This window comes from Lithobates pipiens, unplaced genomic scaffold (genome assembly GCF_037356315.1).
Source record: "Lithobates pipiens isolate NorthernLeopardFrog02 unplaced genomic scaffold, aLitPip1_a1.2 Scaffold_16, whole genome shotgun sequence".
Taxonomy (NCBI): Eukaryota; Metazoa; Chordata; class Amphibia; order Anura; family Ranidae; genus Lithobates; species Lithobates pipiens.
The window spans coordinates 434,081,430-434,095,092 of NW_027507748.1; the positions used below are offsets into that span (position 1 = coordinate 434,081,430).

At 38.8% G+C, this 13,663-nt stretch overlaps 2 protein-coding genes across 3 annotated transcripts in view; one reads left to right on the forward strand and one right to left on the reverse strand.

The window, feature by feature from the left end:
• ST6GAL2 (ST6 beta-galactoside alpha-2,6-sialyltransferase 2) overlaps positions 1-9,086 on the forward strand; it is a 235,891-nt gene extending 226,805 nt beyond the window's left edge. For both annotated transcript variants that reach the window (XM_077482626.1, XM_077482627.1), the window contains one exon: positions 2,929-9,086. In XM_077482626.1, the coding sequence (XP_077338752.1) occupies positions 2,929-3,191 (263 nt within the window). In that variant the 3' untranslated portion in view covers positions 3,192-9,086. The remainder of the gene's footprint in view (positions 1-2,928) is intronic.
• Positions 1-13,663, reverse strand: part of LOC143983200 (pinopsin-like) — a 343,478-nt gene that overhangs the window by 12,404 nt on the left and 317,411 nt on the right. The window lies entirely within an intron of this gene.

The window sequence follows — 13,663 nt, forward strand, 5'->3', positions numbered from 1 at the left end:
GTGTGCTTGAGTGACTCTAGTGCACTAAATAAACATTCTGCACAATGCACTATGGCAATGCCTAAGCATGAAATATTTCTCCTAATTCTTCAGGTATTTCAGTGTTGTTTTGTTTGTTGGCTACTGATAACAAGAGTGGCCAGTTTGGTATCCCTATTCCAAAATGGTTTGCTCCATGTGGTACTACCATCAATTGAAGACGATCTGTTTTTAAAATGCATGCATTTACATAGAAAAGAATGGATGTTAAAAATGAACAATAAATTCAATTTCAGAAAAAAAAAATATCATTTATTTTGTTAACATTGTCCTTTAAAGTATAGGTCATAATGCATTTGAGCTTTTAATCAAAACAAAGTGATACTAAACGATAAAATGTTTTGGGGTTAAAATAAAAAAAATGTTATACTTGCCTGCTCCATGCAATACGATATTTAACAGAACCTGCTTACCTGCTCTGTGCAATGATATTTAACAGAAAGGATACTCCTGTTCTGGTAGTCCCCTGCCAGTGCTGTCTGCTCCTTTATCCTCTGGGTGCTATGAAGGCATCTGTGCACATGCTGTTATACCTATGTATTTCCATAGACAAACACAGCACTGGTAAGCCATCCCCCTGATATTTTCTCACTGAAATGTCTATGACTACAGCAGGAGCCTATGGCTCCCACTGGCCTTAGTGTCTCCAGTAGAACCAGGTAGTGAGGGTAGCAGCACTACAGCCAGGCCAACACTGGAGTAGTGGCAAGAGCCAGGTAAGTGTCTAAGCTGTGGGTGGGTATAACAGGTAGTGGGGCATTTTTTACCTTGAGGAAATGCATTAAGCTAAAAAAAAATTTACTTTAGAACCACTTTAAACTACTGGAATGTGTTGATTGAAGTCTTTGATTATACAGTATTTTTATTGTGATAACAATTCGTATAATTAAAGCATCACAATCAGAATAAAAAGGGGAGATCTTTGGATTCCTTGCTGCCTTCATACTCTTGGTAAAAAGTCTGTTTCCAAAATATAAATCACAGGCAATACTCAAATGTTTGGCACCTGAATGTTTCACTGTTTATTATTAAAAGCTATATTTTATTATCCTATAAAAAAAAAATTTAATGGCTTGTACTAGAGTCTTTTTTTCAGTTCGGTAGGGAATTAGACCCTATTCTTATATCTAAACACACAGAAAAGCAGTTGCTATAGGCAGCATATGTATTTACAATGCCATTTGAATAATGAGCTGCAGAGGCAGAAACCTATCATATTCTACAGTATTTCTCCTTGTAGTATTGATGTACAATGAATGGCCTACAGTGGTCTAAAAGGGGATATATAATAGGTGTGAACAAGGCTGATTTCAAAACACTTTCCAATTCAACTGTTTTTTGTTTTGTTGTTTTCCTCCTAGCATTTGTCTCCCCTACTTCTCATGAACTCTGCTCTTGTTCTTGAGAGGGGAAGTTAACAAAGATTGACGCAGGCATAAAGGCTGTGTCACTCTTCTAAACTGATACAAATTGAGCCGGTCCGGGACCTAATTATCAAAGGGGTATAATCCCCATTGTTAGGGGAGGAATCTAATCCATTTTCTATGCTGTGTCTGCTCCAGACCTGCATAGAGAGCAGAAAAGCTAGAGCTCTCCCATCCTTTTGTTCACTTGATGGACAGAGAAAGGCATGCCTGCTGTTTGCCATGTTACCAGCAGATAGTTCACATCCCCCACACCAGGTCCAATCTAGTGCGGATCTATGACAGTTTTCTATACTGAAAACTGCCACAATCCCTTTGTCAGTTAGGCACAGGTAGCATCGATAGTCATGAAACAGGTCTATCTGCTTTGTTAATGCAGCACTTGCCACTTACACCAGTTTTCTTTGTTGTTATAATGATGAAGGAAGTTTTGTTAAATTATATAGATGAGATTAAAAACAAAAGATGCATACACTCAAGTGTCATTTGTTTTTGGATTGTACAGGATACCTTTGCTCTAGTCATTGTAGGTACCCCACTCCTAAGGAGCGTCATAATGGTGCAGAATTTTTTTGACTGGACCATATTGCACTTCATCGACATTGTATTCAAGGACAGGAAAGCAAACGCTTTGAGTTTTTTTTTATTTATATAATTGCAGTATGATTATACGTGAAACCCAAATCTGCATTGATAGCACCTGATTTTGATTGTCTTCTTTTCTTTTTTTTTTTTCAAGATGACATTATCCTAGAAAGTTACATTCTTTTGAGTGAGTTTCATTGCTCCTGAGAAACCTGTACTAAGAGAAATACAGGGGCTACCACTGTTGACCTGCTTTTGAGAATACTAGTTTCCTGTCTGTAACTGATCCAAAATAAGCATGTAGATTAGAAAGAGTGAATTCAGAACTACTGATCATCATATTTCCTGACATGTAGGCAACTAGCATTTTCAGAAGCAAAAATTTGGAAATCACAGCCTCCATGCTATAGAGATTTGTCTGTTTAGGTCAACGTGGCAGGTTCTGTTAAAAGAGCAAAATCCCCCACGTCACCACCACCATCACGACCCAGTGCCATCAGGAAATACCCAGTGCTCCCATGCACTCCTGTCAGGGTGCAATGCATGGGCCTGTTGACTGAACACAAACAGTGTCCCATGACAAAGGGCAAGAAGTCATTAATTTGTTATCTTTGACCTCATCCATAATAGAGGGCATGGGGGTGGTTAATATAAGGGGGATGTTTTGTTTTTTTTCCTAACAGAACCTGCCCTTAAGTTGATAAAGTCTTTTTATTAAGTATTATGACTTGAAGGTTTGCTCACATTTCTGAGACTTTTTATTCACAAACTCAAAAATAATTTCACAAATCTTTGTTTCCTAAATGTAAATGAAGACTTTTAACTTATGAGAAATAGTGTAAGACAGTATATTAATATTTGATTCTTCTTGTTTTCTCAGGTATCCTCATTATGATGTCCTTATGCAGGGAAGTCCATGTGTACGAGTACATCCCTTCTTATAGGCAGACTGACCTTTGCCATTACCATGAACAATATTATGACGCAGCATGTACCTTAGGGGCATACCATCCCCTCCTCTATGAAAAAATGCTTATTCAGAGGATTAATCAAGGAACAGAAGAGAATCTTCTCCGAAAAGGGAAAGTCACATTGCCTGGATTTAGCTCTTTACACTGTCCTGTCAATGATCACATTACATAAGGAATGATCTCTTTGCGTTGGAAATAATGTGCAATAATCTGTTACTGTTGTTATTTTAGCAACAATACTTGAAGAAGACATCTCGTAGACCCTTGCAAGGCACAGGTCTCTAAACTTTAACTGACTAGTGGACATAGAACTGTCTAAGCCATTAAGTATTTATTTCTGTTTTGTCAGAACAAGGTAAGCTCTGTAACAAGTGGAGAAACTTTGCGAATGTGCTAGTTAGAGAAAAAAAATCAATATTGTACTATGGACATGAAGGAGCTGCTCTTATTGATCCATATTGTGCCATACGTTACCATGTTATTAAGAAGCTGTCAGTTTCTTTTGTACTTATAAATACATCAAAACCTCTTCCAGAATGTGTGACCTTGATGTTCTGGACTTGAAATACCCTTATTGATTCAATGTCTATGTAGCCCATAATTAAATGCAGTCTTTTCCTTTTTTTTTAACACAACATGGCTCATCTGGAGGACATACACGGAGACGTGCATATTTTATGGTATTTTGACCAATTGTACACTGTACTATATTGAACAGAGCATCACATGTACTCTGGGTTGCTATAGGAAAGGAAGTATGTCAGGCAGAATACAGAATAATAAATGTCATTATTGTAATAGTCATGAATAGGGAGTTCAAAGGAAACCCTATTTGAAACAAAAAAAATCTATTTATGTCCTTATACTGCATTGTACTGATCTGCACTAGATAATGTTACCTGAGACTAGAGTGTTTGCTTCCTCCCACACTATTAGCTAGACTTGTTGTCTTTCACCTGTTAGTGATGGACTTCTAATACTGATTTGTATTTTTCTCCTTTGTTCCCAAATACTTCTACTACTGGTTGTAGCATAGGTAATAGAACATAAGTACTGTAAATGGCAAGCAAGGAAATGCTATGTGCACACTGATTCTGTCTCTTAAGAAAGAGACACATACATTAACAGTCTGCACGATTTTACATTTTGTCTACAGACCCTCTTTAATCTAGAGTCATTTAGCTATGAATCAATTGAACATACCCTGCACTGATGTATACAACACAGTTTGCAAAGTGAGAATACAATGGGGGACGTTTGTCAATTCTGTCACACAGCAAAACAATGCTACACAGGGTGAGTGAAGCATTTTATGAGACAGATTTACGATCTGGCTACATTCACATAGGCAATTTAGACCATTATGAATTGTAACAGCAGGAATCAGCAATTTCTGCTGCGGCTCTGAGCGGCAAGGTTCAGACACCAGCCACATTCACTATCATGACAGGTCATGGGGAGCCGCTGCTTTTTGTGACTCTCTGCACAGTCAACGATTGATTACCTTCAGTGGTTGTTGCTGGATGCATTTTTGTGTGCATCCAGCAGCAATCGCTGCAAATGATCGCTGTCTGTGCGAATGGCTGCGGTCACCAGCAACCTGTCATAGTGGACCAGGCCAGCTACCACACCTAGCTGCTCAGAGCCAAGGCAGGAACCTTATTCCTGCTGCTACAATTGACATCAGACTGGATCAGCGGTGGGAGTGTAGCCTAAGCCCTTGTGCACACGATCGGAGATTCCGACTACCAAATCCGTCAGAGTAATTCCGACGGATTAATTCCGGAAGAGGTCCGGAAGTGATGTTGCATACACACGGTCGGACTAAGTTGTCGGAAAATCCGGTTGTACATAACGTGATGACGTTATTTCGTTAGACGGGACTACGTTCAGGCTAGTAGCCAATAGCTTTGGTCTAGGAATTTGATCTGAGCATGCGTGGCACTTTGTCCGTCAGAGTAGGCTACACATGATCGGAGTATGTCCGATAGGAGCATTTTGTCGGAAAATTTTACCGGCAAGTTGTAAAACTTGGTCTGTCGGATATTCCGACGGAAACAGTCTGATGCAGACCACACACAGTCAGAATATCCGACAAAACGGTCCGATAGGACACATTCCGTCAGAATCTCCGACCGTGTGTACAAGGGCTAAGAGTTCATTTAAAAAGAGCTTCATTTAAAAACTTTTTCTACCCCGAAGTATCACTGTGACAAAAAAAAAAGATCTGCCCATGACCACTTCCTAATTTGCATCTGTTTGTCAATGCTAAATCTATCATGGACCTTTTCAAATCCTGTATTACTTTGCTGCTCAGAATTGCAGGAGCTCGGGTCACCAATACACAAGAAAACAGTTGCATTGACTTTGCTAAATGAGAGGCAGGCTGATTTGCGTCTAAGTACTGTATGTTGCTAATTTGCTTGATAAATGTTCTCCAATGAATACATAGCTTTATGTTAGAGTAAACATAAACTATTCAATAGATGGAAATAAGGCTTAGTTGTTATAGTCATTGTTTTTAGAAAAACGTTGCTTGAAAAAGCAAAACTAGTTATTATTTAAATCATTTTTGATTAAAATCCAGAATTGTAAAAAATGAATGGTATGTGGTCACAGATGAACATAATGCTTTTTAAGTGTCACATCTGCATATTTTTTTATTTTATTTTGCACACTCTAATTAGCAAAGTCCTAATTAGATATAAGATAATGTCAAAAGAAATGGTACTTGTATAGAAAGTTGTTTATAGTCTGCCTGGGAGCTGTTTAGCATCTGTATTAATGAATTTGTCTGCAGCTTCTCTTTCATTTCAGAAACATATTATTTTGGAATGTCGTTGCATATAGCTTGCAATAAAGTTAGTCTGACTGCATATTCAGCTGTAGACAAGCCGCTTTGCGAATAACGCATGATAGAATATAGTGTTTGAATAACTAAATGGAGGAGAATATGTGGACAAGGGACCACACTACTGTATGTATAGCATTTTCTGAGCCTTTTTAAGATGTATTATTGTCTCAGATAGCAGAATCTGTAATATAAATGAAATTCATTTTTTTGGTTTTTTTTTTACTTGAGTCAAGTGACCACATGGGCAAAGTCTTATATGGTACTTGTTGTTATAACACAATACCGTACACTGCTGAGTAACTGAGCTGCCTCACCTGTCACTTTAGGCAGTGGTACACTGTGCACCCACTTATTACATCCTGCTTGTTTTTGGTAAAATGCTGTTACTAGGATGCACTTAAAGGAAACCAGTACTGTAGGTTATCATGGCTGACTGCACCTTCTGAAAATGCTGTCATGGTTATTAAATGGCTTCTGTTATATTTGAGTCACTGGTCTGGAAAAATGAAGCAGATCACGAGTTCTGACTTCATAGGCTGCTCACTTGTTTTGGGTCAATATATCAGAAACAATTGAAGCTAGAGAAAACCAAACACTTAGCATTTTCAAAGGGAGTCAACAATGGCAGCCTATGTATTTGTTTTGACACTGGTTATCTTTACAGCTATTTTTATAATGTACCAATATGGTATAATCAAATGAATGGCACTGAACTGTGCAACTCCTCGCACTTACACTTGATAAATCTTGAACACATGCCTTGAGTTACTCTTAATCAAAACCCTGTGGTTCAGTGTTGTCACACAACGTGGACTTTCCAAGGCTTTCAATAGTCTTACGTATGAGTGTTGGATATGTTTGTCATAAAGTGACAAATGTATATTTGCAGATTGGATCCAGCAATGAGGAAACTTTCCTAAGGCCGCGTACACACGGGCGGATTGTCTGCCCAACTAAGTTCAGCAGACAATCCGACAGACAGTCCGTTCAAAATTAGCATGAACGGACTTGACCACACACGATGAGCAGACAGTCCGCTGAAAGCGTGCGTGATGACGTGTACAGCACGTACGACGGGACTAGAAAAACAACGTCCTATACACTGCAATGCAACCTTCGGCCGTGTAAACCCTTTCTGAGCATGCGCCATACTTAGTCCGTCCAACTTGCCTACACACGAGCGGACTGTCCGCTGAAACCAAGTTTGGACGGACAAAACCAAGTTTGAACGGACTGTCTTACGGAAATTCCGTAAGACTTTGTTCGTCAGACTGTCCGCTGAAAAAGTCCGCTGAAGCCCACACACGAGCGGATTGTCCGCTGAAACACTGTTCAGCGGACTAAGTTGGGCAGACAGTCCGCCCGTGTGTACGCGGCCTAAGGATTCAAAAAAGTTTCAGTATTCCTAGCTGTTTTGTGAAGTTCACTATTCAGAGGGACCTATAATTGCTTTTACAATCATCACTGAATTTTCAAAGTATTACCTGAAAGAATTACCGTAGGTCAATTTACACCTCTGCGCTAATGGGTGCGTTACCACATATGCTACCCCAATGTTCATTTCATTTCATTTTGAATGGCAGTCCAATACATTGAGGCAGTGTACCTGTGATGTAGGCAATGCGCTGCACTGCTCTTTGGGGTGCGTTGGAAGCCCATTTTGAATGGGCTGCCGTAATTCAACATGCATTACTGCACTACATAAAATGTGTTAAAGTACATGCATTAACTCATCGCAAGAAGTATATTGGCCCTAAGTGGGAGCTGGAATTTTTGCTTTATATCAACCCAGATCCTGGGCACAAAAACTTCTTTTTAATGTCACTACTAAATAGCTAGGCTGTTTGATGACAAATGATAGGACATCCTTTCTTGCTCTCAGTTGACTGCATTCATGAAAATTAGCGGTTAGAAAAAAAATGTTAAACAGACTAGAACTGGGGATATGGGTTCTGGTGAGGCCGAGTTTGGCACAGTTAACACAAAGGACTATGTCACTCCAGCGATTCTTTTCTTGAAGGTTCATTCATAGTGTGCAGTCCAGTCTAGTATTTTGGCTTGTCAATGTGTGTTATGTTGAACAGATGAATTCATTTTCTATGAGCCCTCAGTGCATGTCCATAGACCATGAAATGCAGCTGACTTTTTTTTTCTTCTAGCACATTGCAAACCATGTGCATTTTATGGCATGCATTGCCATTTGTTGATGGTCAGATGTGTTTGTTTTGAGCTTGCATGCATGCTGGGGTGGCTTTAAAAAAAGAATTACTACACAACCCATAGTGCAAACTTGCATGTTGTATTGCACATTGACGTGCAATAAATTTCACATGAACGCATGCACAGACGTGTGAACGTGGCCTAGCAGTCCACTCCTCTTTCACTACAATGACATTCAGTCACTGGCCAAGCCATTGAGATTTTACTCCGTTGCTGGTTCCTCACCTGCAATTGAGATTCTTAAATGTTTTGGCTAGTGAGGGGGGCTACTATCATTAAATAGAGTGGCAGCTGTACATCAATCAAAATTGCCAATGTTATATTGTCCTGAGGTCTCTGGTGTTTGCCAATGTGTGTACTGCTCTATTTACTTGCATTTATCTTTGATCTACTTTTGTGGCCATAGAGAACAACTATCTGTATAGTGGCATCTGTGCACTATGCAGCGCCACTTTGGGAACACAATAAAATAAATGGCAGTGCATTAATCGCCTAAAAGTTAGAGGAATGGGTGCCATACATCTTTGTATTGTCACATCTCTTTGAAAGTCTGTAACCAGTAGCTGACTGGCCCCAATTATAATGCCATACTTTTCCAAGTGGCTCAAATACGATTTCTGATTTACTGTACTTTTATTGATTGAAGTAATGTTTTGTTAAAAACTACGCTTAGTAGAAATCGATTTTAATCTGTCATCCTGAGTTACAGGATCACTCATCTATTTTATCTGATCTTTTTGTATTCTTAGTGTTTTCAATTAGAAGCCAGACTAATTTTTACTAGCTTTGATGGTCTTTTGGTATTGAAAATTTGTTTTTAAATTTCTGGCTTATTGTCTGTTAGATAAACTTTAAAAGAAAAATGTTTTCAAAGAGCATCATTTTTGAGCAATGTTTGTACACATTTTAACACTTTTCTATTTTGGTTTTGTACATTTTTATGTATGCACAATGTGTAGACTATTTCATGCAAAATAAACGATTTTGGTTTTATTTGTGCTGTGTGTCTTTTTACTTTTGGCTGCTTATTTAAAGTCATATGAACAATCTTAAAGATTCAGAAAATATTAAAGGCACAGTATTCTGCATGACCTTCTGGCAACTATCAATTTCAAAACTGAAGGTTAGTAATATTAACTCATGTTTTTCAGCTGCGTAGGTTTTCATTGCAAGTAGAATTTAATGATATGTTGGTTTTGGCACCAGGAGTCCATCGCGATTAGGCCAGCGTAACCTCATATTTTTTCTTTTTCAAAGGTCCTCATATATCACAACAGAGATTCTGATGTTTGCTTTCTGCCCATTTCTAAAAGCTTAGAAACACCTGCTTAGTAGGAAGAACTACATTGATGATGTAAGATCACATCCAATTTTATTACAGACGCACACAGATCAAGCCTCTATTGGGTGAAACCTTAAAGAGAAGCACTTCCAGGTGGGGCTGCAGCTTGCTTTGTACACTTTATTAACATAAAGCTGGGTGTGATTTCACATCATTGACGTGTGACTTCCTCTTTTATTAAGTTTATGGAGTGTGATTGGGGTCCCTTTGGTTAACACCCAGATCTCCAGAGGTGATGGATTTTTATACAGGCTTGGGGTGATGTGACATTTCTACACATGTCTGCTAGAAGCCCCTGCTGATTGTTTACACTGGAGGGTTGACAGCCAGTCAGAATAGGCTATCATAATCATCCATTTACATCCACAATCCCATACGAGTGAATTGCTATCTGTTTTTCATCTAAAAAGGGACAGATGAAATATAGATAGACAGACTGGATGCCATGTGAAAGGGCCCTTCTGCTTTGGTTTGGAAATGTCTTGTTCTTACTCAAATCAATCTTGTTTTGTTTTTCTTTTTATGATTTTAGTCAATTTTAAAAGGTCTAGATTTTATATTTATGTGTATCTAAGTTCCTACCCCTCAAATGTCTTACAATCTAAGATCCTTACCCAACTCATGCATACTGTAAGGCCATGAGTCCTTAGCAGACCCTTGCAATATCGGTGGGCATTTATTTAATCGAAAAGCATAGCAAGCATTACTATGGTTTGATACCATAGAAAAGTATGCTGAAAAGTATGTTGTGCTATTTATAGAAATGCTGTTAACAGAATAGTGAAAATTGAGATACAAAAGCCAAGAAAACTGCTGAATATTTGCACTTTTTCTGAGTCTATGATCACTGTCATTAGTGCATATCAGTCTTCTCAAAAAGTCAAGATTGTTACCTAAATCCCAAAGGTTTGGAAATTTATCCACAGGGGAAATATTAACAATAGTTGTTTAGAGTGATCTGCACACAACATTCACTGCTTCTCAAAATAATTGTATTATTTAAATGAGAAGTATGGCCATACTTCTATGGATTACAGAAGTGCAGTTCATTTGGCACTCCTGTGACCTGTTTTCAGCCAACAGCGGGTCCAGGTTCAGGTCCAGGCCATATGGTTGGGATCCAAAAAAAAACAAGTTGTACCGGCGCTCAACCTCCCCCCTTCTGTGCTTAAGGGTCCGCTGCAATCCCAGTCCTAGTCCTCTCCCCAGAAAAACCAGGGTAAGTAAATTATGTATATATATATATATATATATATATATATATATATATATATATATATATATATATATATATATATATATATATATATATATATATATCTTTAGGGGATTGCGCCTCCCACTCACTATTTATACTACCCCCTTCTCAATAGAGTATGCTTAATAATACTTATATTCACTAAATAATCACTGTGCCCCCATATTATCCAAAATATATACACAAGACATTAATTTATAATTGCAAAAAATATAGCGTCCTTATTGTGTGATATTTTAATTCGATTGCTCCAACTGTGCCGTCTTAATCACCGGTCATCTTCTAATCAAAAGTCCACTTGTGTCAACTAAAATAACCAAATCTGTGCCACGTCACCAAGCAGAATGGCCACTCACCAGATGTCCTCAATCAGTAAGCCTTCAGTTCATTATGGGGGCACAGTGATTGTTTCGTGAATATAAGTATTATTAAGCATACTCTATTGAGAAGGGGGTAGTATAAATAGTGAGTGGGAGGCGCAATCCCCTAAAGATATATATATGGTTGGGATCCACCCAGATGCCTGGACCAGCAATCCGCTGAGAGGCTGAGCCAGCCCCTCCTGCCCCCTCCACAGCCCAGCGATCCAATGAGCACTGGAGAGGAGAGCAGAGAGCTGATGAATGACAATCACGGTTCTCTGCGCAGAGTGGGGGGGAGAAGGGAGAACTGAGCAGTCAGTAGTGTCTGATCATCTGATCACTCAGTTTTCACTGCAGGGCTGGCAGGGGACAGATGCAACTTTGGATCAATGCTACATCCACTTAGGTGAGTATAAATGTTAGTTTTTTTTTATTCTCAAACTTCTCTTTTAAGTTAGAATTATAGTAATTATCTAAACGTATTTAGCTGCCTAAAATATTGGAGGGGGGGGGGGGGGGATTTTATATAGTATTATGGATGCATGCAAAAAAAATGTACATTTTAAGGCTATGATAACTGATTTGCATGGGGGGTACTTAGGTAACACCAGCAGATATAAAAAGGGTATGTAATTTATTAAAGCTGTGAAATGCTGAATTAAAGGAAAACTCCAGTGGCTAAACTTTTTAACCAGAGATGTTATGTCTGCATAGATAGATAGATAGATACTGTAGTTGGTTTACGTATACACAATCTTTATTTTAAAAGAAACATTTAATACACGACAGAGGATTCCCAGAGCTCTATGGATTATCTAAATAAAGAGAGCATCAGTAGCAATCTTCTTTCAGGTAGACTGCTTCTGATAAATTTTTTAAATGATGTTAAGGGAAAAAAGGGAACGAGTCAGTGTGTTAACACATTCCATACACTTGTGTCCGGAGATCTAAGTTTGAACTATTGAGATGTGTAAACAATGTGTTTTTTTTTTCATAAGATACAATATTCAGGCACCCAAGTCTTACCCTTGACATCTTCCAGATGCCATTAGCGTACACTGCACTGGACTTATGCATAGGCAAAAAAAGAAAAATTGCGAGCAGATAGGTAAAGAATTGGGGGGGGGGGGGGGCAGAAGAATTAAATAGTATCTTCTACCAAACACTGCTTGCTAGAATTTTTTAACCTCAGCGCCACTTTAAGCACTGAAATTAAAGGCTTATGTGCTGTCTTATATACTACATTTTGCAGGGGGCGGTTTTGCACAAGGTGGATTACGCTACGTAACCTTCTGTGCAATGCATCAAAAGATTAATAAACAGATACTTTTTAAATTTATATTTGTATATATTGTATAAAATTTGTGAAATATGGCTTTGTAATTGTAACACACAGCATGCACCATAGTTCTACTACAGTAAGTTTTTTTTCAGGCTGATGAGAGCCTATTCTTCTATAGAATTTTAACAGGAAGTCAGCTGGATTAAACAAAACATTTATTTTAAATGTGTTATAGGATACAGTAGGTAAAATAAGTATTGAACATGTCATAATTTTTCTAGGTAAATATATATATATATATATATATATATATATATATATATATTATTTATTTAAACTTTGATAAAGCCAACATACATCAAGTACTGAAGATAAATATTCATAAAAACATATATATAATAAACCCCCGCCCCCTCTTTCCTTCCCCTCCCTTCAGTGGCAGCCAATGGCTGCGCTGCTATCAATCTATCCAATCAAGAGCCGAGAACCCCAGGCAGAGAGACAGCGTGTCCCCGGTCAAGTTCCAGGGCTCAGGTAAGTAAAACGAGAGGCTGGTCACTGCCAGGTGTTCTTTTTCACCTTAATGCATAAGATGCATTAAGGTGAAAAAACACAAAGGTTTACAACCCCTTTAAGTCTCTCGTGAGTAATTGCAAATTGCCCCATTCACAAGTACAAATGGGATTTTCATGTACCGTACGTAGGTCACCAGGAGATTCTGTTTTAATTTCTTCATTAATGCTGGATTTTAGTTTAAAGCTGGCCACACACATTTCACCTAATTGTAAAAAATGTGTACAATTTTTTTCTTTTATTTTCTAAAAACTATATAACCACTTAAGGACCGCCGCATGGAGATATACGTTGGCAGAATGGCATGTACGGGCACAAGACCCCCTCCCACTGGCTGCGGCAGTCTGTTTCGCTTCAAGAGCCAGAAACCAGACAGAAACCAACGGCCATCCCCTCTCGATCGCTCCTGGCAAATTAGAAGCTTCCCCTGCCTGTGTAGTGTAAACACAGGCAGGGAGGAAGTGATGTCACTCTCCTCGGGGCGGTCTTTTTGACTGGACTGCGAGGAGAGGACATAGTAAGTGCACCAATCACTACACTGACACGTAGGTACACATAGGCACACAAATCACCCCCCCCCCCCCCCGATTGCCCCCTCCCCTCCTAGTCACAGTGTCACTGATGCAGTGATCAGTTATTTACTGATCACTGCATTTAGTGTCAGTTGTGACAGTAAAAAGTGTCAGGGCAGTTAGTGTTAGGTCCAGGGTAGCCCCCTACCCCCCAATAAAGGTTTAACCGCCTGATTGCCCC